The sequence below is a fragment of the Pagrus major genome, chromosome 1 (genome assembly GCF_040436345.1).
Source record: "Pagrus major chromosome 1, Pma_NU_1.0".
Classification (NCBI taxonomy): domain Eukaryota; kingdom Metazoa; phylum Chordata; class Actinopteri; order Spariformes; family Sparidae; genus Pagrus; species Pagrus major.
The window spans coordinates 13,978,140-14,004,551 of NC_133215.1; the positions used below are offsets into that span (position 1 = coordinate 13,978,140).

The window sequence follows — 26,412 nt, forward strand, 5'->3', positions numbered from 1 at the left end:
ACCCGATATGTGATAAATCATGAAAAAAGCATGTGAGAGAACAATTATTTTCTGGGTGGACCGGTGCTTAATACGCACACCATAACCTGTGAAGTCGCTTTCTCTTTCTTGCACCTTGTACCCCTTTCTCTCTCCCAGTGTTTTCTTTCTTTGTCTCTACTTTTAACTATCCTGAAAAAACAATAAATAATCCTTTACAAGAAGAAAATAATTTTCTAAAACATGCTGTCCTAGTGCAAGGACACAAAAGCAATAAATAAACAAAAATACAACAAAACTATTTAAATTAAGTTGTCCTTTAAACAGCACACAATATGCCAGTGTTCTGCCTGTACATGTGGAGCGCATGTGTCGCTGGAGGACCACAGAACTGTAGTCAGCCAACGATGCTAAAATCTGACAAAGAAATTTTAGCTCCAGTGGATATTTTTAATAGCTGAAAATCATTTTATTTGATATAAACATCAAAATCATTACCCTCTAAAGTGAATCCCTCTGAGAGGGTGATTTGTCTTGGTGATACGGCCTCGCTGTACGAGTCAGCGCTCACCCTGCAATGTTCAGCAGTGACATCTGGTAGACTGCGCTCTTCTCCCACCAGCACCGCCGCACGCCAATTGAGAACAGACAGATGCCAAGACCACTGTGGCAGCTCTGTCTTGCTCCCTCTCGCACTTTTTTTTTCTCTCTCCCGGTGTACCAATTCTCTCTGATATGAGAAACATGCTGTCACATCTGGGCCTTACAGAGAGAAAGAGACGTGAAGGGAGAGATAATACGAGACAAAGATGGGTAGAGGGATCATCAGGGCGCAGAGAGAGGAACTCTCACACAGCTGTGCGCACACACACACACATGTGATATGTCACAGGCCCAAACATCAATGTGGGTGCCGTGAGGATGATGCCCCTTCAGGGTGACAGCGTGATAAGAAGGGTCTATTATACTGTAGCACCAGTGCAGCATGGTGCGCGCTACTTGCCGCACCCCTACCTCTTCTCTTCCGTTCTCCCCCCCTCTCATTAACCTCGGCTCTGATTGCCCCCAGGACTCCCTTGTGCTAATTAGAGGGGGGAAATATGTCTACGATGCATGCACCCCTGTACAAACACACACACACACACACACACACACACACACACACACAATTTTGCGCAGCTGACAGAGATGCTTCTGTGACTGTAGGTGTGAGAATGAAAGGCTCGTCTGCTATTGTGTTTCATCTGCGTTCTGAATGTGTTGGCAACCGCGGGGTTAACCCCAGCAGGTGATGGTTAGCAGCACTGTTGATTCCTTTTACACAGACAGCCTTCATCTCCGCAGTGCTCACCTTCTTGATTTAGCTGAGCTAAATCAAGAAGTGAGCATTTTGTCTCAACATGACACAATTAGGGCTGAACAGGATCTGAAACTGTGAATTGATCATTTTGTTTTTTTTCCCCCTCTTGTCAGTTACTTATTATAATGGGTGTCACCGTAACATTACAAACAATTTAATAACAATTCTTAATGACAAATTCAAATAGGAATATAATATAATATTATGCTATAATTGATGTAATTCCCTCATATTTTAATGAGGATTGACCTCTTGTGGTGAGATGCTTAGGACGATGAAGATTAACTGATTGCCAAGCTGAATCGCTTTACACTCACACACACACACACACACACACACACACACACACACACACGCACACACACATACGCACACACACACACAATTACTGTTCTCAGCTCTGTGGCGAAATAAAGCCTATTGACAGAGACGCTGCACGACCTCTTCCAGCGCAGACTTTTCTAATAGCACTCTGACATCTCCATTCAGGAAGCTTTTGTGTTCTGGGAGGCAATTTGTGAATAAAAGAACCATTTTCTTTTTTTTTTGTTTGACATGCTGTTAGGGACAAGCACAAGCAGATGCAAACATGTTGTGGGAGTTGTACAGCAAATAGCCATTTGTACCTGGACTGGACCTGGGGAGAAAGACGGAGAGAGGGACGAAGAGAGGGGGTTATAGAAAGATGGAGGCAGTGAGGGGAGAGGCAGAACGAAAGAGAGAGTATTTAAGAGCACTTGAGTGCCAGCATAGATGTAGTCACTTCTCCCAGTGGACGAAACCGGGCCCCTCTGCACCATGGCATGATTTTTCACTTTAGCAAGCACCACTCAGTGCGCCTCCTTCAGTCCCCCTCTCCTTTCTCCTCTCCTCTCAGTCACTGCGTGCTTCAATGATTCCATCATTCCCTTTCATTCACTCTGACTACAACGGGCACAAGTGCGCACACACATATACGCACACACGCACACACAATTTGACCCATTTGCCCCCCTGCCATGGGTAGTAAATAATTCCATTGTGAGGGCCATTAGCGAGCATCTCAAGGGTTAAGAGGGGAAATACACAGGCAGTCAGATGGGTGATTAGACAATAAGAAGATGAAATGTCTACTATTGTTTTGTTGCTTATTGTTTCACAGAGCTCACATTAGACCTGTGGCTAATTCATATGCTTAATGTCCTTTTATTTGCCCTGTTTTTATCTCAAGAGGCAACGTACTGCGGAGATGAAGACATTTACACACACACACACACGGACCTATACACGCTTTATTTGTATTGCTACCTCTCTCACATGTGGCAGCAGGTTACTCTGCCAGAGTAATGATCAACAGACCCAGCTCCCATCGCTGTTTAGGATTCAACATCCCTTCAGACTTAAGGAAATGTAGGATGCAATTATGCAAAGTATAGAGGGGGCAGAGCCAAAATTCTTCGCCTGTCCTCCTGCATTCCAACGGCAAAACCAAACTGTTTGTGTTAATGTCCTGGCCTGTGTGTGTGTGTGTGTGTGTGTGTGTGTGGGGCCTAAAGCAATGCAGCTTGCCATCTTAGTTGAGGACTGCACCTTACATGGCCACACTGCCGTCTTGCCAGTGACATAACCTCTCAAGAATTAGTGTCACCAAGCCAGAACCTTACAAAGGAGACTGACTCTTAACACTGCAATGCATCCCAACTGTGTGTGTAGATGTGTGTCAGTGCGTGACTTGTGTTTGTAGCGTGTGTGTATGTGTCTGTATCGCCACATAGCCTGCAGTCAGTCCTGTATGCCTGAACCTGTAGACACACTAACGGGTCCTCTGAGCCTTTAGTTCAGCCACTGTCAGAGGGATCCTTGTATTTTTCCACAGGCATGTCAGAGGATTACACAGTCCCTCTGCTGTTTCACTGACCCCCCCACACTCCCCTACAGTACACACACACACACACACACACACACACACACACACATACACACACACACACACACACACACACACACACACACACACATACATCAAAGCAGCTCAGCGTAGTGCCCAGCACTGAGCTTGGGGCACACTGGTCTACTCACTCAGCAGGCCGCTGGCACACACTCCACATCTGCCTGCAGGGATTGCCAATGGCAATCATGGCCTCTGTGTGTGTGCATGTGTATGTGTGTGTGTTTTTTATTAGAAAAAAACAACATATGTTCTTTGTTGGGTGTACGTATGTCTGAAAAAGTGTTTACAAGTAGTTATGTGACACATTTTGTAGTAGCACTGGTTTAAAAAAAGGCTGCAGTTTCTTTTTTTTATAAGCTCTAAACTGCTTCAATTTAATCTGAAATATCCACAGTCTCCACTTCATTTTGGCCAGCCACTATAAACATAAATTTTAATCACATATCAGTTAGATTCCAAGACCAATCATTTTATTGAACCTTTAGGAAATACTATACAAAAGGCCGGTACTCTCATCCACTTAATTTTCATATTTTTCTTAAAGAGGAAAATTAAGTTCCTTTCAAAAAGCAGTGCAAGCAAGATAATGACCGGTATGAGATATTTCCCAGCAATCCAATTCATTCACTATCAATCAAACATGTGTTTTCAATACCAGTTTACCCAGACATAAAAGTAAAAACTGAATGCTTGAAAGCAGTTTGAAATCAGACAAACAGGTACACGTGAATGAGTAGCAATGTGCAAGACTTATAATGCATTATGAATTATTAAAGCACCTTGGCACATTGGCCGAGGGGGAGATATGGTGTGTGAATTATCCCTAATCAATATATAGAGTTTAGTGGTAACATGGCTCCTAATTACGCCCCCGTTTGACCACACGCTCACCTCTTCTCCCACCTTTTTGTTTTCTTCTCCTTCCAAGCTCTGCTCCCATCCCACTCTTCCTCTGTCAGGCGCTTTGGCCTACACACAGGGCAACCATACAAGTGCAATACAAATCAATGGGTTCGCACATTAACACACAGACACACAGCAGACAAGGTAAGGGCTTCGAGACCTCTAACCCAAACAACTCTTGTCCTGCAGGTTGATCAATAGTCAGAAAAATAGCATTAACAGCCCATCGCACTCTTTCCATCTCTTTCTTTCTTTGCTAATCGTTCTTTCGATGTTATCACTCCCCTTTTCTCCTGCGGCAGAGAGGAAAGTTTATTTCCCAGAGCTCCTTAGAAATCCCAGAAGCCTGCATGCCCCCATCTCACCTCCAAGCCACAGCCAGACACCCTGTTAGAGGCTATTACTATCGTCAGCTCCCCCCTCCATCCTAACAAGACTCAGACAGAGGCTGGACATTAGCTAATCCATACTTATTGCATCTGGGTTCCTCTCACAGCCTTGTAATTCACATTGAGAGACATATTAGCGCGACATATTAGGCTGGCAACAGGTCTACGAGGTGAGATGCTACACTGACACTAAATTGACTTAGCCGGAGCCTCGCGGGTCATTGTCGGGTACTGCTGCTAGCTGACGACTCGGGCCCAGTCTGCCCGTATTGAGTTTCTGTGATGGCTGTTTAGCTTGTAGTGCTACACGGGGGCGGGGGGGGGGAGTGGTGGAGGTGCTCCAGCTCATTGCGTTTACTGACAGGAACCCTGCAGACCACAAGGCTATAGGGATCAATAGCATTGCACTGCACGGCACTGCCAGACCAGGCCATACCCAAACACAGGAAGATTGCATTACACATGGGCTTAAATCAGGCCAAGCCTACAGCCTTATTAGCACAGCACAAACACGCTCCATTTGCACTCGCATTCAAGCAAGAATTTCATTTTCTAACAAATTATCACGTAGACTTTTTAGGCAAACACAAACATGCAATCTTTCCAAACATCTAATAGACACGCACACAGGTTATGTTTTTGTCTGGTGATCCTGGACCTGAGCCTCCAGGTGGCCCTGCATCCCTCCTCTGAACAAACAGACCAGCAGTTTGCTCCACTTCCCCCATGTCACCGAGGCCAAGTCCAGACATTGTGCGGCCCACCGGCCTGCTGACACGGCCACCCAGCCTGCCAGGGATTTGCGGCTGGGTCAGAGAGTTGACATTTATTAAAGGAAGTTGCATAGAGAGTTACAGGGAGTTGACAGTCCTCTTGTCACGTCGCACTCCAGAATTCAGAAACCTGCGCAGCACACGCCCCTCTCTGTTTCCAACAATAAAAGAAACAATGAAGTTGTTAAGCACCGTATGACCCTCCCAGGGCCCACTACAATGAGAATGACAGCTTTCATATCCCTGCCTAGTACCACTGGAGCTGCAGTTCCTTGCTTTGAACTACAACTTATGACCTATTTGAGGAAGTTATAAATCACAGATTTTTGATAAGGGGCAAATATTAAAATAAAAAAAATAAAAAATAAATTAACTCACACGCAGAAACAAAAGCCTATATGTAAAAATTACACTAAGTGATTGTGAATGAATATTTGTGGGCCGCAAGGGGGAATGCAGAGTTTAGTGGACCATGAGGAACAATGAAAAATCTAAAAAGGAGAAGTCGAGTGAAATGGATTGAGTGTGTTGAGGACCAGATGTGCCGTGGATGGATCAAACATCTGCTGGCTCTGCAAGGCCTCAACGGTCTTGAATGACCCCCATCATCCAATCTTTCTCACCATGCGTCCCGGTGAACCTTTTGTTCTTCACTATCTGCCCTCTCATAAAGATCAAGGGTTGTTTTTTTAACTATGTTTGAAATGACTTTGATTTTTGCTCTAACCGTTCAAAAGGAATGTTATTTATCTGAGTTATAAAATGGCATATTCGGGCAAACATGTACAGGGTTACAAAAAAAAAATTACAGTGCAGATTGCATTTTTTTTCTGTTATTGTTCTCGATCCTGTGTGTTTTGATGGTCTAGAGCTTTCCTTGGTGTATAAGTTACAGTACAAAGAGGCAGCACCAGATGGTAACGGTGTTTATTTTTGCAGTAAGTAATCACCATTCTGGAACTTATGACAGTAGACAGGCCCAGAGACCTGGAACCATGCCCCGAGAGACCTGAGCACCACTTCCTGTTGTACCCACATGATCGCAGACACACTATCACACTTTTACACACACATACACATCCATGCACACATAAACACAAGCATCCTCTGGGCTGCTGGCGATGTGAGCCCCTGGGCCACAGGGATAGATGTGTTCTGGCACATAGGTTGGAGTAGTGTAAATTACGCTGCAGCCACACTGGCACCCTCCGCCTCCAAGATGAATGAGCCAGCTTACATGCCAGGTTACAATTCCAGTGAGGCTGGAGTTTAAAAACAGGGATACTGCAGTGGTTGTAATTTGGGACCATTTTACCTACTGCAATATTTCACTTTGGTATAACAACAAAATTCTTAACACACCACACTGCACTCTTTTTTGATTAATGGTCTGGCATTAGGTGTCATTTACAATATTTGTATTAGTGTTTGTGACAATAATAAAACAATAACAATCTATTAAAGCCCAAAAAGGCAATTCCAGTAATGAGTCTAATAATTCACCTTATTGTTTAATAACAACTACAGCTAATATACGTTTTACAAATACTTTTGACTTGTATTGCGGCCTTAAATCTCATGCAAAAATACTTTTTAAAAATACTTTTCAATACTGTGCTTTTGCATTAAACAACTGAAGTTGCTGTTTTGTATCACCAAAATGTTTTATTAATGTTTACCGGTCTAGAAGTACTACGGCAATACTGGGTAAATGCATCGTGTTTATATTTTTTATATACATCTTTTGGAAATTAGACAATAAATAATAATAAAATAAAAGTCTTAAAATAAATAGCTGGGTTGATTTTTAACATTTTATAACGCATTTTGTTTTGTACCTTGAGTTTTTGATATATATCTTTGCACCTTAAATTTTATTGGATGTCCTTCTGAGGTGTCATAATATCAGCCGGTATTTTGCATTATATAAGTAACAGTATGTAACAGAGGGATAACGATGATTTAAAACCCAAGAGGTTAAATTTATATGGTAGGCTGCTGAGCCAACAATGTCAGGACATGCAGCATCAAAATGGAGAACATGTCCGGCAGTCACTCATATTGTCCAGACACAAACATATTGTTATACTGTATATAACACCATAAATATATCATTTCTAACAGAACACACTGCAATAATGAATGATTTACAATTACAGAGTCTGGAGCAACACATTGTTGCCAATTCGCCAAACAGTCTGTATCACATATTCCTAGTTAACATGACAGACACAGACTCCTTTGGGGCACCCAGACCCCCTAGTTGCCCTTCCTCCATATGTGAGTCAGGCCGGCAGTGAAATACTGTCAGGGAGAGGAGCGGGGTGGAGGGAAGGTACCAGAGAGAGAGGCTCGAGTTAATGGTCTTGCATCTTCCTGGCAGCATGTCAATAATGGCTCTGATCACATTAAGTAAAGAGTCCATTAGCTTATTCTCTTTCCTCCTGCATGCTCCATAGCAAAAGCATAGGAGAAAGCTGAAAAGCTGCTCTAATGCAGTGTGGCTGCGTGTTACAGACACCTCTATCTGTTTCCAGCTAGACCAAAACAAAATGACTCGGGAGGTTTACCTACAGTACAATCCATTATTCATTTACATCAATTTCCTTTTACACAGTAACGTGATGTGTGGATTATTTTTGTTGTGTAGTAATCAATGCTACATTCCAGGTAGTACAGAAGAAGATTCAAGAACAATTTAACACATTTTAACAGTTCTGGTTGCAGAACATACACAATATATTCAGAAACAAGTTGTCATGTATTGGTTTTATGAGCTGTAGCCCTCATGTAAACATTTAATTTGCAACAAATACACGTTTATGCTTTTAGCAGGTTCTAAGTTTCACCTTTTGTAAGCGTGCTCACTTACCAAAGACTCCGTTTTGTGACCCATTACTAGCCTAAGGGTATAATGTGATAAGGGGCGGATATTACACAAAAGAGGAACATCAAGACACAGAAGAAACAAGGAACTACGTGGCCAAAGAGCAAATTGTGAGCATATGTTAATGCACCTTCTCTGCACCGGCCTCTTGCCAAAATAGTAATCAAGACAAAGGAGATGTGATATAAGAGGGAAAGAAAACCAGGTTGTCAGCTCCACCCCCCCTCCATCTTTACCAACACACACACATTGGACAGACAGACCATTTCTCAGCCGCCTCACTGCTCTCCATTGGCCCTGGAGGGGGCACAGCGGCCCCCACATCTGTCTCCCAGGCCCACGACAGACCTGGCTGCTTCATCCAGACCCAGCAGATCACACGAATCATCCTCAATTAATGTGAACCATCAGGCGTTCCCTCGCTGCTTCTATCACTCCACCCCTCTTCTCTGAGGCACCCCCTCGAGCTCAGTGCTAGGCCCGCTGAGTTTTACACATTGACCACAGCTACGGTTCCTTAGCACAGTTGGGTGAGGCAAGCCAACGTTATTGTGTATGCTTTGTGAAAACTGACAGGGAATCAATACATCAGTCCAAGCAGACGTTACTCACATGTAAGCGCTGCGAGGCGGTTCTTCAGAGGTTCTGAACTCAGAGAACGGCCGACTTTGCTCTTAAATGGCTTCCATGTGCTGCCCCATCTGCACCTCTGCTGGGCTGTGGCCAAAGGACTGTCCTTTCCACTTTTTTAAGATGCGGGGGGACAGCTTTAAAACAAAAAGAGTGGTGATGGTGGAGGTAGAGGTCAGGGGGTTGAGACCTTTTTTAAAATGACAGGTTTGTTTTCAAAAACAGATAATGAAAAAAGACAAGACAGTGGAAGAAGAAATGGAAACTGTTTACTAAAGGCCACCTGGAACATGGGATGTGCCAGATTGTGACTCACCCGTCTGTGGTAAAGTCCTCTGTAATAACCCCCCTCGACCCCCCTCCCTATCCTCTCAGTCTGCAACTGCACTATAAATCTCACTCCAGTCGATTAGTGTGCCCTTAGCAACAACTAACACACAGTCATGAAATTTTAACCAATGCCATGAGTTAAATCAGGTTGAGAGGTGAAGGCAGGGTATCTCGCAGCCTGTCTGTTGATCAGTGTGTCTGGCCCGGCGAAATAAGCCCTGTGGCTTCTTCACTTTCAGTTACACCAGAGCTCAGCAAGCTGTCCTCGCTGGCAGTATTGAGCATAATATTGACCAGAGCAATGCCCTTTGCATGGTTAATTAAATGATAAAGACGGAATCAAACTTTAATAGAATGGTTCCAAGTTTAAATCAGGAATATGACAATTTATTGAATCACCTGTGTCAGCTGTGTTTTAAAGGGGTGAACATCAGATTAAATACAGGTTCTCAAGTTTTTGTGTCTATGTAGTACATTTGCTCTTCAGCCTTTCCTCCATCAATGCTGAAATTAGTGGTTGTCATCCTTTGATTGTATTCGCCATATTTATTAAGTGTAACTGCAGATTGTCACTTATTAAAACCAGACCACTTTCAGGAAGGGATCACGACTGTCTGGTGACTTACAGGATGACTCAGTGTTGTTCTTTGCAAAAGACTATTCCAGACAGACGGTGTGGGAAAGTTCGGAATAAGACTGCTAATTTGTTTGGCTGCTATTTTATTATATTATTTTTTTTTTTACTATCTGAGATATTGAAAATACAGGTGTAAACCACACAATACTAAAAAGCTACCACAGGTTTCAGTTTTTCCTGTACATATTTCAAAAAGGTTCATGGCCTCTTTTGTAAAACACTTGTTCCTGTAATAGGCAACCGTAGGGTAACATAATTGTGACTGATTGGTCCACAGGGATACTGTCTGTCATTGATGATACGATTACATGTATTTACTGTTGCCTTGTTAATTATACATTGGTATCATCTTGTACTTCAGCAGACAGCCGGTGTACAGTTGCTTGTCATCTTGCTATGAAGATACAAGTTAATGTTTCCTCAGTTTAGAAAACATCTAAAGCAGATACACAAGGTAATGTCAAAAGAGTAACACATTCTTTTGAAGTGCAGCGCATAAATGAGGATTTTACCATGATCAAAGAGTGCAAATTTCAACCTCTATGATTCTTACAAATGTCCTCCACCCACATCTGGACGTAGCAACTGATTTCCCCTTGGTCCATCACAGGGGAAGAAGTAGAGCTGGTTGTTCACACATGACCTCTGACCTGCCACTGGGGAGCCAATGGGGGAGCAGCCTGTGTCTTGGGAGCTCTTGCCCTCTGATGTGATGGCTCCAGGCAGTGGGCTTTGCGTGAACCCATCCCCCATGGCACCCCTCGCCACTAGATCCTCTGCATTATTCATGCAGCCTGAGATGGGGTCGGGAGAGAAACAGAATATGGAAAAGGAAGCACCAAGGTTCAAGACCTTCTCAGATCACAAGGAACTTCTGCTTAACCTCCCTTGAAGTGGCGAACACAGGGATAGAGCAGTTTTTTTTAAGGAACTGGATCTGAAAGCAGGAATGGAGATCAATGGGGGTTCCCTCGAGGCTTGGTGGAGATCGCATTCACTGCAAGGTGATTGGTGAATCAATGTGGTTCCCATGGTTCACTTTGCCATTGTGAGAACTGATCCTCCGTATTGCAAGTGATACTGTCTTATGATCGGTTGAGTTGCTCTTATGTTAATGTTGAACCAACGAAGTGTCCCCCTGCAGAGATTGTACATACAACGTCATGCCAATTTATATGTAAACATCGAATGCAAATATTGGAGAAGCTACATGACACAAGCTCTATGAGGGTAAGAGATCTCCTATTTGATCTACTGTTTACAGACACAGGTCAATACGATGTATTTATAGCAACTATTCGCTTTATTTTGGTGAGTGCCTAGCATGGTATCTCCCTCCATTGCTTTCCAAATACACTCAGACACTAAGTATGATAGGTGATGATTAGTGAAAAGCATATACATGTTAAGCTGTTAATCCCTAATGCACACCATGCAACCTAACAACAGTACACACCCCAGCTCTTAATACAGCCCTGCACATAACCTACTAATTGCATAATTGCCTGATTTGTTTTAACTGACAGTGGTGCCCTGGCCCATGACAGGACCATCATTTGCTCATCCTCATTGTCAGCAATTTGCAAGGTGGATACCCCACTACACACCCACTACACAACATCCAGCGCCACAGTATTAGTGACAGCCATGAATTAAGAATGCATTGCAGAGGCAGAGAGATGAATAAATACAGTCGTTGCTAGGTTAATTCTGAGAGACATGGAGGCAGGCAGATAAAATAAACTAACAGCAGCAGGCTGTCCACCAGATAAAGTGGGTACTCCATCGTCTCTCTGCTGTAATTATTGGCTAATAGTCATTAACCTGGCAAACAGAGGTTTAGCTGTATTGTTTAAAGGACTCTGGGATGCATAATGACAGACTAATATGTCATAGCACTGGGGGAGATGGGGGAGGGGTGGATTAATGAGATTTTACTGGAGGGAGTGTACAAGAAGAGGTGGGGCACGCCTGGAAAATATAGGGGGAAGAGGGCCACATTAAGCTAATTGGAAGATGAGTGCCTACTTGTAAAAGTGCTTCTAATGGCATATTTGTTTCTCTCGCAGCATCACAAGGCTAATGCAGGGGAGTGGAGTTGTGAGACTTACTGTAGTAAGGACTACAGGGGCCTGTGTTTGTCTGCAAATGTGTCAGCTCATACTTTAGATAGTCATTTGGATACAATGCATGCATATTATTTCTCATCTCTGTTTATTAATTGTTATGGGGGTTATCTGCATTTAATATTTCTGTCTATAAAGTGATATATTGCGAAATATAGTTGTTATAAACAAGATACTGCAGTGGCTTATAAGAAACAGCCATGTATTGAAACACTTCTTGGCATAGAAACCAGTAGTAGTTTCCACATGGACTGAACTTTAATCAAGTTTGTCCCCTCACATCTTTTTCTAGATCAATTCACTTCATTTTTGTATTTGAGTTGACTCTGTGCTCCAAGCTCGACCTCAGCCCAAACGCTTGTTGACTGCCCTCCAAAACTCAATTGACCAGTGAACGACGAGTGCTTGGAAAGCCTCCTCTCAGACAGGGTCCAGTGCAAAGCAGAACTGCTGACCTGTTCTGACAGCTGGCTGGCCCTTACTAACACTAATGGGTTACAGTTTGGCCTGTGTCATTGTGTTTTGCCCTTTGTTTGAGTTCATGAGTGGGGAAGTGGAGGCACAGGGTAAGACAAGAAGAGGATAAAATAAAGAGCCAAACGATGTTTGATTCAGTCAGTGATTGACAAAAAGGCTGGATAAACGCATGTGGGTTTGGAGAGCAACTTTGGTCAAGTGATTTTGTTGATGTGTATAAACTTGCAAAGCTTTCATTAGTTTTATTTGATCCTATTACTTATAGCTTGAGACTAATCCCTATAATTTTATCAATGGAGCTCTCATTAAAATGACCTAGTTTTTGAAGCTTGTGGATCTTATTTCAATCTCAATTTGACAGACAAACATCAAAGTGAGGCAGTTAGGAAACTGATATTAGGATGTCTTGAACTGGATGAAATGTAATTAAATGTAGCCAGTCATCCAAAAAATGCAAGTTCTTTCTACTACTGTTTAGTGCTTGTGAAACACAGACATTAGAATAATACACTTTGACTGCATTTAATATTTTTCATGCTTCTAATCAGAGTTCTGTACAAATGGACGTCAAGCTGATTTTTTTTTTTTTGTCACTAGATAATATTAAAAGATGGATCCACTTCTTAGAACTACAGTTTCTTAAGAAATGTGGTTGTGGAACTATTTAAAGATTCACTTTCTAATTTGCTTTCATTTTTTTGTTTCAATTAAATCAAATGGAAATACTAATGCCCAGATGGCCATGCAGTATGAAATAATAGTGCCCAGGCTAGAATTTAAAGTCATACCTCCAGGCAAAAGCTCCAGAGCACACACAGAATGAAAGTGTAAAATGTTTTTTAATGTATATTTAACAACAAATACCCCAGTGACTATTGATGTTTCGTCTCAGAAGAATCTGTTTCTCCAGTATATCTGAGGGCATGATATGAAACCACTCGCACTTTTATTTTTCTCTGTTTTTCTGCTCTTCTTCCTCTGTGTCTCTCCCGTACTATCTCTCTTTCGCTGTCTCTCTTTAAACATTTATCTTCTGTTTTCTCCTTACAGGCCCTTTGTGCTTTGTGATGTTGGTTTTTACAGCTTTTTACTCACCAGAGTTGCCATTTATCTTTTATAGATGCCAGCAGCTAGGAGCACATACGAAATGTTACCATTTCACTGTGACTAATTGTCATCGCTTGTGTTTCTCCCTTGATGTAACTTGCGCCTGGTCCCTCAGGAACCTGTGTGCGAAATGAAGTATTTACACTATGTCTCTCCGTCTCTCTCTCTATCTACTTCTATCTCATTCACGAAAGCGTTCATACCACACCATCTTATGAAACAACATGAGTGCCAGCAGTTACTGGATGAGGATAATTTTGTTGAGAGTTCTGTCATCAGTGCTATTAAGCTGGAAGAGATGTGGGTTCATATAAGAGGACAAGAGCATTGGGTCGGACGGTCATTGCCTCAAACTCAGTATCTCAACCACAAAGTCAATTTTCAGGCTTTGCCAAAATTCTTTTTCTTTTTCCCTTGCCATCTCTTGATGTTTTTAAATGTTCACATTTGCAAGGAGTCTAAGTTTTTTATTTTTCAGCCATTAGTGACACATCTCCAAAAGACGCTAGCCAAGTAAAGTTCTCTATTTGGAATAACGCCCAAGTCCCATCGGAGTACTTCTGTACTCTTAGAGTGGAAACTTTCTCAACATTCCCAAGCCTCCAAAAATACAGGAACTTGAACTGCCAAGGGATATTATAAATTATCTGTTGTTAATATTTATATAATAAAATGGATAGTGTCCCAAACAACATTGTTGTTTATTACAAAGTATTTCATATTAATATTTAAGGTGGAACAAGTTGTGCATACTAACATATTTATATGATTAATATTTAAAGTAACACACGTAAAACATGTTTCCTTTATACCTCACTAACACAGAAGCATGATAAATATGCAGCCTGTCAAATAAAAGGAACACAAGCTCAATGGCACTGTCAAGGCACTCAACACAACCTTAAATAAACATGAGGTTTTTTTCTTTAAATGTCCAAAGCCATTCCCCGATACGTAGTGTAGCAGTCCCATCCTCCCTCGAGCATTTCACAGTCTTAGGGATGGAACACACTGAGAAAAATACCCGCTAACCAAGGTGCGATTAATGGCTTACATTAATGATTCTATTATTTCTGTGAGACATTTTTTCCCTTGCTCAGACAATAATGTAAATATCTCTAGGTACTGTTTGTGTACAGAGGGAGTCCCAGCAAGAGTTCAAATCTTTTTCAAAGCTGTTTTTTTTGTCTCACTCAATGGAAGTTGCAGAGACCTGCTAATCGCTCCACCTCAGTGCTTTTTATTTGTTTGCTTGAGACTCAATTAAACTCTTGCCTACCCTCATCACTATGTGATTAAAGATCACATTTGCAGGGCTGATTTATAGAAAAAAATAAACGAGTGAAAAGTGGATGCCAAAGAGGGATAGTGGAGGGGGGTGGTTCAACAAAGCTCTGTTAGTTACTTGTCGCTCCAGGAGCCTCTGAATTTCATGAGCAGAAAAGCTTGCCCTCACAAACTAACCCCTGCTCTATGTTCTCCTTTGACCACACTGATTATGCACAATCAATAACGGTTTGTATTTCTGTCTTCTCTTTTGTCTCTTCTGGGGCATCTAGGATGCTGCAGGCAAGGTGCTGGACCGCTGGACCATCATGTCCCGAGAAGAAGAGATCATCACCCTGCAGCAGTTCCTACGCTTTGGTGAGACCAAGTCCATTGTGGAGTTGATGGCCATTCAGGAGAAGGAAGGTCAGGCAGTTACAGTTCCCTCCTCCAAGACAGACTCCGGGATTAGGACATTCATTGAAAGTAACAACAGGACCCGCAGCCCGGGGCTCCTGCCACATCTGGAAAACAGTAGCCCATCCAGCATTCACCATTTCGAGAATATTCCCAACAGCTTAGCCTTTCTCCTGCCCTTCCAGTACATCAACCCAGTGTCTGCCCCCATGCTAGGCTTGCCCCCCAATGGCCTGCCTATGGAACAGTCTGCTCTCCGGCTCCGGGAGCCCAGCCTGCCAAACCAAGGTGAACAAATGGACACCAGTGAGTCAGAAGTGTCCCTGTCACCATTTCGTACAGGCCAGAGCCCGAGTCGTGGAGCCCTGGGAGCCCTGAACAACAACATTGAACCTAAAACAGAGCCCAACAACAGGGCATCACCCATCTCACCAACCCCTTCAACCCAGCAGGCGCAACAACAGCAGCAACAGCAGACACAGCTCCAGCAGCAACAGCAGGCAGGCCAACAGCAGTCCCAAAATCAATCTCAGCAATCCAACAGCTTGAATGAACACCAGGTCCACCACCACTTCGTAAAGGACGAGCATTCTAAAACCATCAGTCATGCTTCCTTTAACTCCAAGATGCATCGCATGCGCCGCATGGGATCCACCTCACGCAAAGGCCGTGTGTGCTGCAACTCTTGTGGCAAAACCTTTTATGACAAAGGTACACTTAAGATACATTATAATGCTGTACACTTGAAGATTAAACACCGTTGCACCATTGAAGGCTGCAATATGGTCTTCAGCTCACTACGCAGCCGCAACCGCCACAGTGCCAATCCCAATCCACGGTTGCACATGCCGATGCTGCGTAATAACCGCGACAAGGACCTCATTCGTGCCAATTCGGCACCTGGTACACCTGTCATCTCAAGCACCAAGAATGGTGGCTTCACACTCACCAGCCCTGGAAGGCCACCACTGGGCTTCACTACTCCTCCAGTGGACCCTATGCTTCAGTCACCCCTGCAAAGCCCACTGGTGTTCCCCACCCTGAAGTCAGTGCAGCCGGTCCAGCCAGTGCCCCCATTCTACCGTACACTACTGTCCCCTGCGGACCTCTGCAGTCCTCCAGTGTCACTGCCCACCAGCCCCATCCTGCCCACCACCACCAACAGTACCACCCTGATGGACCAACAACAGCAGATGCTGGCTGCAGCTGTGGCTTCGAACAATAATGTTCATATGTCAGAGGCAGGACCCATGTCCCATCGCTTACATACACATAGTGCCAATCACGACGTCACCACAGGAAACACAGACCCCACGCCTAAAAAGAAGCCTCGTAAATCTAGCATGCCAGTGAAGATTGAGAAGGAAGTAATTGATGTGGCAGATGAATATGACGACAAAGATGATGACGACGATGATAACCTCCACCATAATCATCACCATCACCAGTCATCTCTTCTTCACAACAATATCAAAATGAATGGTAATTGTAACAGCAACAACAATGGTGGCAGTGGTACTGGGAACCACAGTGGTGGAAGTGGGCAGCAATCTCCTTCCCAAGATGAAATGAGCCCCGGCCTAGCTCTGAGAGGCATGATGAGACAGAGCGAAGATGAATGCCGGGAAGGGACTGGCAGTGACAGCAGGGGTGGAAATGACCTTCAAGGCTCAGGTGATCTACGTTGTATGGACAGCTTCACCTCTGAGGACCAGGACCATGAGAGAGACTTTGAGAATGAATCTGAAACCTCTGATTCCAAGATGTTCTACCGTGATGAGCTGATAGATGTGGAGGAACAGCAAAAACACATGAGTGGCGGAAGGGGTCTGGACAAGGAACAGAATGATGAGGGTGGTGAGGAAGTTGATCTGAGAAAGGAAATGGAGGGCAAGGGTCATTCCTCACCCTCGCCTCATCAGCCCCCTATCAAGATCAAGGAAGAACTCAACGATCCTACTTACGACATGTTCTGCATGGGCCAGTATGGCCTCTATAATGGAGGCATGGCCGCAGCTGCTGCCGCTGCTGCAAGCATGGCTGCTCTGCATGAGAGCTTCATCTCTTCAATGGGCTACGGTGCCAGTCCACCCAAATTCCCTTCTTCTCATTCACCAGAGGGAGACCCATGCTCAAGTCCTGACCCCAAGATCTGCTATGTGTGTAAGAAGAGCTTCAAGAGCTCCTATAGCATGAAACTGCACTACAAGAATGTGCACCTCAAAGAGATGCATGTGTGCACTGTGGCTGGCTGCAACGCTGCCTTCCCTTCCCGGAGGAGCCGAGACAGGTTAGTGCTACAGATTGGTCATGCAATCATTTTATTTCAATGTAATTGCAACAGTTACAGGTAGGTTCAATGGAAATGTTGAATTCGGTCTATTAAGATTGAAGGAGTTGCACTACATAAATCTACATAATATAATACTTTTTTGGAAGGATATAGCAGTTTTAGAAATGTTAAAACACAGATTAACAGATAATAGCATTTTTGTAAAAGTTATGCCTTTTCATTTCATGTTAATAAAACAAGATTTAGCTGCAGTATTGCATTACTGTATAACATTTACCTGGATAGCTTTCACTTCACATCTTTCAGCTAATTCAACAGTAAATTGATTCAGGGACATCTGCTCCTTGTCAAGTCAAAGTTCAGAAGAGTAGGGTGTCAGGATGCGAAACCCATACACACACATTCAAACAAGCACTAGGCCGTACACATCCCTGCAGCTGCAGTGTGTTGTTTACCTGCCCTCAGTACCTCACCTTGTCACAGGGAGGTGAGGGCGCATATATTAACATTGACAGCGGTTTGTCAAACCACTGCATTTATTAGCGCATTAGGAGGTGAGGCCAGCCATACTCACCTGGGCTTGTTAGCACATATCAGTCCCACACATTCACTCTGCAGAATATATATACTGTAGCAGCAGTGGCAGCAGATTGATGCCATAACACATGCTTGAGGTACATAAGATCACTTGTGCCCTGGGCTAGCACAGGCTCCCTAAGGGATTACAAACAACAATTTCTTGCATCATGGTATGAGTATTCTGAAGTTAAATTGGCCAGCATTCAATCATGATTAAAGGTAGAATTTTCTCTCTTAAAATCCTTTATATATAGCTAGTAATAATATCCATTAGACTTACTGTTATGAGAGAAAGGCAATCGAATAAATAACAGCTGTCTGGAAATTCAAGTTTAGGCTTTAGTAATGCACAAAATCATATTCCCTTGCTAGTCATGTAAACAAAGTTGGTCGATTGTTCAAGCTATCCAGTCACTCACACAGCAGGGACATGTGAAATGGCCCTTGGCACAAACTATACATTCCCTCACTCTCTCATGCTCATACTCTTTTTCTCTTTAATAGAAGTCAGGTGCATAACAGAACAGCTCATTCTATTCTTTAGGGGGAATATAAATAATATACATATGCAGTATATATATTTATCTTGTACCATCCATGACAAGTGACACTTTTATTTAAATAAAGGGCAAGTTGCAACACACTGCATGTTTCCAATTGGCAAACAAATCTTCCCAGAGGGGGCTTTATATTTTTACTCAGTGTTTTGTCTCACCCACACATTGGCTCTGCCCCTCCTCATCTCTTCCTCCACCACTGCTACCTCTCTCCGCAGTAACTCACTGCTCTTTTCCAACCCCAAGTCTTTTATTTCATTTGTTGTTTTGGTGGCATCTGTTCCTACAACTGTTTTTTCATTAGCAGCACGTAAATAGAGCAGGTGATCCTGGGGCTCTATCGGAAAAGATGTGGGAGGGGGACAACAAGTTAACAGTAGTGAAGGTGCAACCCTGCTGCTTACTTGACACAGCTGTGCCAACAACAGCAGCAAGATAACTGTTACAATAGCATGCATTGCCACGATGTGGTGTACTGACTGGTCAGTTTATTTTCTCACCTCTATTGATAAAATTTTAGAAAAAGAGAATGCCTGAGGCATGACCGGCCTGCAGCGTAACATGTTCATGCACATGTATGCGCACTCACTTGTGCACACAGAAACACACAGATGCAAACACACAGGATATGTACAAATAGATAACAGAGAAAACTATTTGTATACACCTTATCTCTTTGTAATTAGTCTCATAATACTGTGAAACTGTTGTTGGATATCAACAATTACCTGCCTTATCTGAACTTTTAAATAGCAACAGGAAAGCTCCACTGTGCATTAATAGGGCAATTCAACATGATAAAAGATTTCAGTAGTAGATAGGAATTGCACCTAAGAGTAAAGTGACATTAGTAATCAGCAGATATTTCTCAGATTTTAATTGGTGCTGAGATAGATACTGTGAATCAGACTGTTTTAATTTCTACAGCTGCTCCACTTTTTTGTCAGTTATCTAATTTTGATCCCTCATACTGGAATCTGCTGTCATGATCCCACGATGGCTAATGGAAAACTAAATGAGGCAACAACAAAATATAATAATCAGAACAGAAGAGATGTAAAAGCTGTATTTTCACAAATATGCAGCTAGGTGTTTAGTATCAAAGCCAGGGCTGAGTGGAGTGCTTTAGACAGGCGCAGAGGGATCAAAGATTCGACCGTATTGCATATAGAAAGGTAACACCTCAACATGAACTCTTCCTATGCTCAGTCTCTTCCTGTGTCAGCTTGGATGTGTGAGTGTGTGATAGCTTGACTCCTTGATGAGAAAAACACCAGCATATAAATGCCATTCAAATACGTAAAGTGGCAGAACATATGGGAGATGGGGATAACTTTGTTGCAATGAGGGACAATTGCCGCTGTGAACATAATGCATCTTTGATACAGTATAGCTCTGGGTGGGTGAGACCTAAGCACACTATTGTTTCCATACTTTTTCTGTGGGGGGATAAATTCCTGATAGCATATGGGACGTATTACTCTGCCGCTGGTTCAAACAGGGAACAAAACAACAGAAAGAAGGGCACTGCATAGCTAGAGGAATCCTGGGGCTTTGAGGCGAGTCAGTGCACGAGATGGGCTCTCATCAAATCTGTCCCTGGATAATCCTCTAATGACATAATGTATGTTTGAGTGTAATGATTGCAATAAAATGGGAATATAATTTAGTTGTTTTCATAAGAGCATTTGCTCCGTTAAGATTAAGAAACTGCACATACGAAGATATTTGCACAAAATAATGTTGAGAATGTTTATTACAAGTAAATTAGATAATCAAGTCTTTCTCCAAATTAGATTTTTTGGCCGTCAGTTACTAGAGTAGCGATTATTTGGTTTACTTCAGACATAAAGACATAACCCTTAATAATAAAAAAAAGAACTCTTTGAATAATAACCACATTGAATATTAATAAGCGGAAGGTAAACCAGTGGTTATTTGTTTTTGTTTTTACAGCTGAATAATATATTCTAAAGCAGCCTTTTAATATGGCGCCCTGCCTGGCTTCGTCTTCTCAAAACCTCCCAAACAGCTGTTGACATCCATCAATAGGGAGGTACCTCTGCATATCTGATTAGTCCATTGACCGAGTGAAAAGCCAAAGGCACATAAACACACCATCAGACACCAGCATCAAAAGCTCCCGTATCAAAGTGAAGAAGAAAACGGAGGAGAGGTCATTTGATCTACAGAGAAAAACAACCAAAAGCCAATGACATTGTCAGAAAATGTGCAGCCACGGAAAAAAGTATCACTAGTGTTTGTTCAGTTTGGCTCTCTGCCCTTTTTATAAGACCGTAGGACTTTATACACACAAACATTAGTGCACAGGAAAACTGCACATGCACACACTCAGGAATACAGGAAGGGATAATTTAATGTGCCCTTGAGCAAGCATGTAATGTGTGTGTTTTTGAGTGTAAAACAGATACCAACACTAAGAGTGTGTGTATGTGTGGTTTTACAGCGGGGTGTTTTCTCCCAGCCTCCCAGCCGCCTGCTGCACGGAGGTAAATGATTGCATATTTATTGGGGGGAGCGAGCAGCGTCGGCAGAAGTGTTGAAGAAGCTGCATGATTAACTGCTGGAAAGACGCGCGTACCAGTAATCATCACCATTATTGGCCTCGTTAATCATATTTTTTAAACCGTTGACAAGACTCGCCTTACTTATCTCGTTTTTATCAGCCTACCACGCTTCTCTTTTTTTTTAACCTTCACTCAAACATTTTAACCTGCTCCTATGTCGCTACAGCAAGTACAGTAGGTGTCCTCCCTCTTCCACATTCCCATGGTGCAGCGGTGCGCAGCCCGTGGTCCCTGCACGGGCCACTGCAAACGGAGAGAGTGAAGGTTAATTATGTTGGAGAGTCTCTTTCCTCCCTTCTCCTTCCTCTCTCCGTCTTCCTCGCTTTCCCTCGGTCCCCTCACGGCATGTGGGCCCAGCTCCGCTGCTTCACAATCAGCTCTCTGTTTGTCTCTTATAAACAAAGGGCATGCTGCTTATAGAGAGAATATATTAGCAAAAGCCACTCACCCCTGTGCAAAATATCTGCTGATTAAAACACAGAAACTTGAAGTATTAGCTCCCTTTGGTTTATCGTTGGCAGTTTTTTTGTGATGAATTTTGCAGAGTGTAAGGGTAATTATTTTTATTCTTAGATACACCCATGCAGGCACACTTCAAGTCTTCTGCAAGTCTCCAATACAATTGTAGTTGTAAAACTGCAATAAATTTGTACATAGAAAATGTTTTTCATGTTACATTTAATGTCTATGAACTCATTTACTTGAGGATCCTCAGATCTTTGTTGTTGAAACAATGCAAAGTAGATATAACAGTGACAAAGAGTGATAAATGCTACAAACACTCTTGTCCTCCCACTTACACCTAAAACCTCATAATACACCCCGAATGACAGGAAAGACAAAGAACCACTAGTGTCAGTTTAATACCACTCAGCCTTCCATCTCATTTACACATTATGAGTCATTTAGACAACATACACACACGTGTACACACACGCACGCACACACCCGCACTGACACAAAAACAAGGGCAAGGGCCATCAGATGAACCTAAAGATGATTAACGCCGTATGGGACAGGCACACTCTCGCTCTGCCTCCTCTGCACAGTCAAAAATGGGCTCTCTAGAGGCCTCCCCCATCTTTTGGGCAAAGATGAGACTGTCAAATTGGTTTGCCAGCCACATTACTGGCCAACAGGGAGGTAGAGATGGTGGAAGGAGGGGGTGTGTGGGGGGGGGCACACTAAGGAGTTGGGTTTGGGGGTGGAAAGATAGAGCGTACTGATGTGGAGTGATGGAGGTGGAGGGATGGAGAGGAGTGGGAAATGGGGCAGAAAGTCTAAATTTGATAAATGAAGGGATAAGTGCATTATGCCCACTGTGTGTAGATCCAGCTGACTTATTTTGATTATTTAGGGCAAGGAGGCAATGCCAACACACGAGTTAAATAATTATGTTTATGCAAATGATCATAAACTGGGCTCTTTTTCTCCTCTTTAGCTCTTGAGATTAAATCATTTCCAAATGATTAGAAATGACATGCCATAAAGTGACTTTTTTCTTCCCTTTTTTCATTTTACATATCTGTCAAATAGATTTTAAAGAAAGACTGCAGTATTAAATGTGAATATTTTTCATCAGATTTTGTTGTTGTAATATTCTAACAATGTGGTGTGCATTTTGAGTATTTAAAATGGCTACTCTAGCTCTAGCGCAGACTACTTACTGCATGATATTTAGCATGTTTGACTTTAATATCTACAACTGAGATAGCCATGGTTAACTTAGAGCTTATTAGCAGTGAGAAGGTGTTGTTATAGAGATGGAGACATGTTGCAAAGGACCTGCCTACCTGAGCATCATCAACAGCATCCTGAACTTCAGGTTTAATTGAGCAAATGTGGCCCCTTTTTTACGTCAAAGCCTGTCGGCTGGTATCCCTGCAAAATTGCTGCAATATTGATCCCTGATTGAGGCATATTTCAGACCATCTTAAAACACTCTTTCCTCTCACAGCAAAGCGTCCACACATGTATTTGGCTAGACAGGGATACAGCACCACAGACATTGAATCATGACTCCCATATTTTAGCCATAAGCTAACACCATATGGGTGCAACTGTTATATCAAAGGATAAAAAAGAACAAAGGATTTATACAGTCCTTTTGATCGAAGTCCGACTATATGGAAGTAGTATATTTTCTGTTGTACACTCAAACAGACAAAAGCACGTGCAAATACACACACGCACACACACATGCAGTGACAGCCACGGCCAATCGATTTGCCACGCTCTCTCTCCTCAATGCTGACGATGCTTGAGTGGACGGGCTCCTGGTTGCCTGGTTCACAGAAAAGGGTCCCTCAAATGAATGTATTTTTACCTCTTGCAGGACAATGTCGGATAGGGAAGTAAATAATTAAAGGAAAGGGACCCTTTTTGACTGCATCAACCCTGCCACTGCTGGTAAGCTCTACTATCCATTGTGACTCCATTTTTGCCCGTCCTGCTAAGGATGACCGTTTTCTTTTCTTTTTTTTCTTTTTTTTAATTTAATTTACACACATGTGCCCTCCCTGCATGGAAACCCCTCACATTAAAGGCACTGAGTGTTTGCATATTATTCTTATTTGATGTAAGTGCTGACCTGATATGAGAGGAATGGGCCGTGTGTATGTTGTATTTGACATCGGTCATTAGTTGCTTAAGTTTCCTTTCTGTGTTATGCAGTTTTGGTGTGACATGTGTGCAGTGGGTCCCTTTGTTTTCCAACTTGGCAACTGTGAAATTGGAGCGAAAAAGCACTGAATTAGATTCTCCAAGCCCATTTCACCTTGCATCCTTTAGCATGGCTTTGTATGCTAACTGAAATCCTCACTAATCTTATCTTAGCTTAAGCATGGCACTTTTACTTAGTTTCCTTCATCGGCTGTAGCACACTGTGTGATACAGTTTGCCTTGTGTTTGGGGAAAAATGCCCATCTTAATTAAATCCAGGGCTACATAAAGACATGTTCATTGAGGTGCTCGATTAAGCCACCTCCAATAGGGAACGAATGCGATAATGCTGTCAGGGCCTAGTGCTAATATGCTATCCAGTTCCCCTCGATTATCACATTACCACAGCTCGAATCAATTGATAAACTCCCATTCAATATGGTGGAGTATTTAATTGAGTCAGAGTCTATTGGATTTGAGGGCTGTGCAGTGCAGACATGCTGACAGCGGTAAACACTAGCAGGATGCTCTCTCTCTCTGTGCAATCTTCGAGCACTTTTCTGTGGAGAGCTGCAGGGGGAATTTCTATCTCTGCGTGACTGTCTGTGTACCCCGACTGAGAGTAACAATAATTACACATGTAGTGGCTCTTCTATTGAGTATTTGTAGCCTGGTACCATTTAACAGAATTAAGACAATATAAAAAAATATATTTTAAGTAAAAATATTTTGTATTTGAGAGGTTATCTAAATTCTTCACACACTGGCAGCATTGTGATTTACAACTCTGATTGTCTCCTCACATTAGGCACAGCTCCAACATCAACCTGCACCGCAAACTGCTGACCAAAGAGCTGGACGACATTGTCCTGGACCCCCAACTCACGCCACTGCCCAAGGACCTGCGAGCCGAGATACTGGCCAAGATCTACGCCGGGCACCACATGGGCTTGGACCCTATGGCCGGGATGGGCTTCGGAGGCGCCAGCCTCGGGCCCACTGGCCTGAACCACAGTGTCCGTTCCCCCATGAGCATCGAGTATCCCCACCACCCTCTCAACCAAACCCTTAAAAACCACCACACCAACGGCTTCTCCCGGGGCCAGCCAGAGGACTACATGGTGTTGGACCTGAGCACCACATCCAGTGTTCAATCCAGCAGCAGTGTCCACTCCTCACACGAGTCAGATGAGGGCAGCGATGAAGGCATCCTATTGGATGACCTGGAGGAGGAGGAGGGAGAAGAGGATGAGGAAGAGGGCAACAGCGAGGGGGAGGACTGCTCCCAGCGTGCCGAGGGGCGGGTTGAAAGGGGGCATCGGGATGAGACTGGAGAACTAAGAGGAGAAGGACATGGCGAGAGGTTGGAATCTTCCTCCTCACCATTCCTCCTTTCGTCCACCGGGGGCAGTAACTGTGGCAGCAGCGGGATCCTTTGCAACATCTGCCACAAAATGTACAGCAACAAAGGGACCCTGCGTGTGCACTACAAGACTGTGCACCTGCGCGAGATGCACAAGTGCAAAATCCCCGGTTGCAACATGGTGTTCAGCTCTGTGCGCAGCCGTAACCGACACTCTCAGAACCCCAACCTCCATAAAAACATGCCCTTCTCTACAATAATAGACTAAAGAATGACTTGCTCCTCTACCCTGCTGTCAGTCTGCCCGCTCCTCCCTTCATTCCTCATCCTTATTCCTCCTCAAATTCGCTTTTAACCCCAGCCCAGGGCCATCAAATACAAGCTAGATGCCTGTATGCCTCCTGCCCATCCTCTGTAAGTCATTGCAAGACATTTAAGTCCCTCTATAAAATTCATTGACTCTAAATACAGTTTATTATTGTGATCTTTGACTTTTCCTTCTTTGGAAGAACAGGATGACGCTCTTGAGCATGGAGTTTGCTTTATAACAAAACTCCGGTTCTTTTTTTCATAAGCCCCTCCATCTTTCCTTTCAAATGTGTCCCCACTTTGTTTTTATGTCCGTCTCCAAAGAATCTATTCAAACTCTTATTTGTGACTTTGCCTGCAGAAATGATAGTATTGAAGAAAAAAAAGAAAATCTTCTTGTTGTATTTGTGTAATGATAGCTTTTAAATGAACCCCTTACAAAAGCATGACAGCTTCATTTGTAAATAATGTCCCAAGAGGCTTTTGGTGTAAAAGAGTTGTGTTGATGGTTGTTTGCTTCTTTTTTTCTCTCTCTTTATGGTTTTATGTTACAGTCCAGTACAATACTTCCAGCTATAGGCAAGACAGAGGTAGCATCTTACTAGCTTGACTCATTTATGTTAGCTTCAAAGACACGTTTTAAACTGAGTCCTAGGAAAAAAAGAATATCATGTGGCTTGTTTTATCTACTTGTTAGATATTCAGAGGTTGCCGGCATGCTTTTTTAGGCTCCTACACTGATATCATTCTCTGTATTTCTATTGATTTTTTTTGTCTGTTATGTTTATGAGCTTTAGTATACCAATTCAGTTTTTGCACTTTGCATCTATACAAGGGGATGTGTAATATTA

General features: G+C 43.0%; 2 protein-coding genes across 2 annotated transcripts in view; both read left to right on the forward strand.

The window, feature by feature from the left end:
• The window catches only part of uso1 (USO1 vesicle transport factor), a 412,569-nt gene extending 411,840 nt beyond the window's left edge, over nucleotides 1-729 (forward strand). Inside the window, exon 28 of the transcript XR_012178785.1 lies at nucleotides 720-729. The gene's annotated coding sequence lies outside the window, so the exon portion shown is untranslated. The remainder of the gene's footprint in view (nucleotides 1-719) is intronic.
• bnc2 (basonuclin zinc finger protein 2) overlaps nucleotides 1-25,684 on the forward strand; it is a 91,371-nt gene extending 65,687 nt beyond the window's left edge. The window contains exons 4-8 of the mRNA XM_073465565.1: nucleotides 15,088-15,659; nucleotides 15,816-16,976; nucleotides 17,028-17,501; nucleotides 24,698-25,119; nucleotides 25,180-25,684. Of these exons, the coding sequence (XP_073321666.1) occupies nucleotides 15,088-15,659; nucleotides 15,816-16,976; nucleotides 17,028-17,501; nucleotides 24,698-25,119; nucleotides 25,180-25,520 (2,970 nt within the window). The 3' untranslated portion in view covers nucleotides 25,521-25,684. The remainder of the gene's footprint in view (nucleotides 1-15,087; nucleotides 15,660-15,815; nucleotides 16,977-17,027; nucleotides 17,502-24,697; nucleotides 25,120-25,179) is intronic.
• Nucleotides 25,685-26,412: the final 728 nt, after the last annotated feature.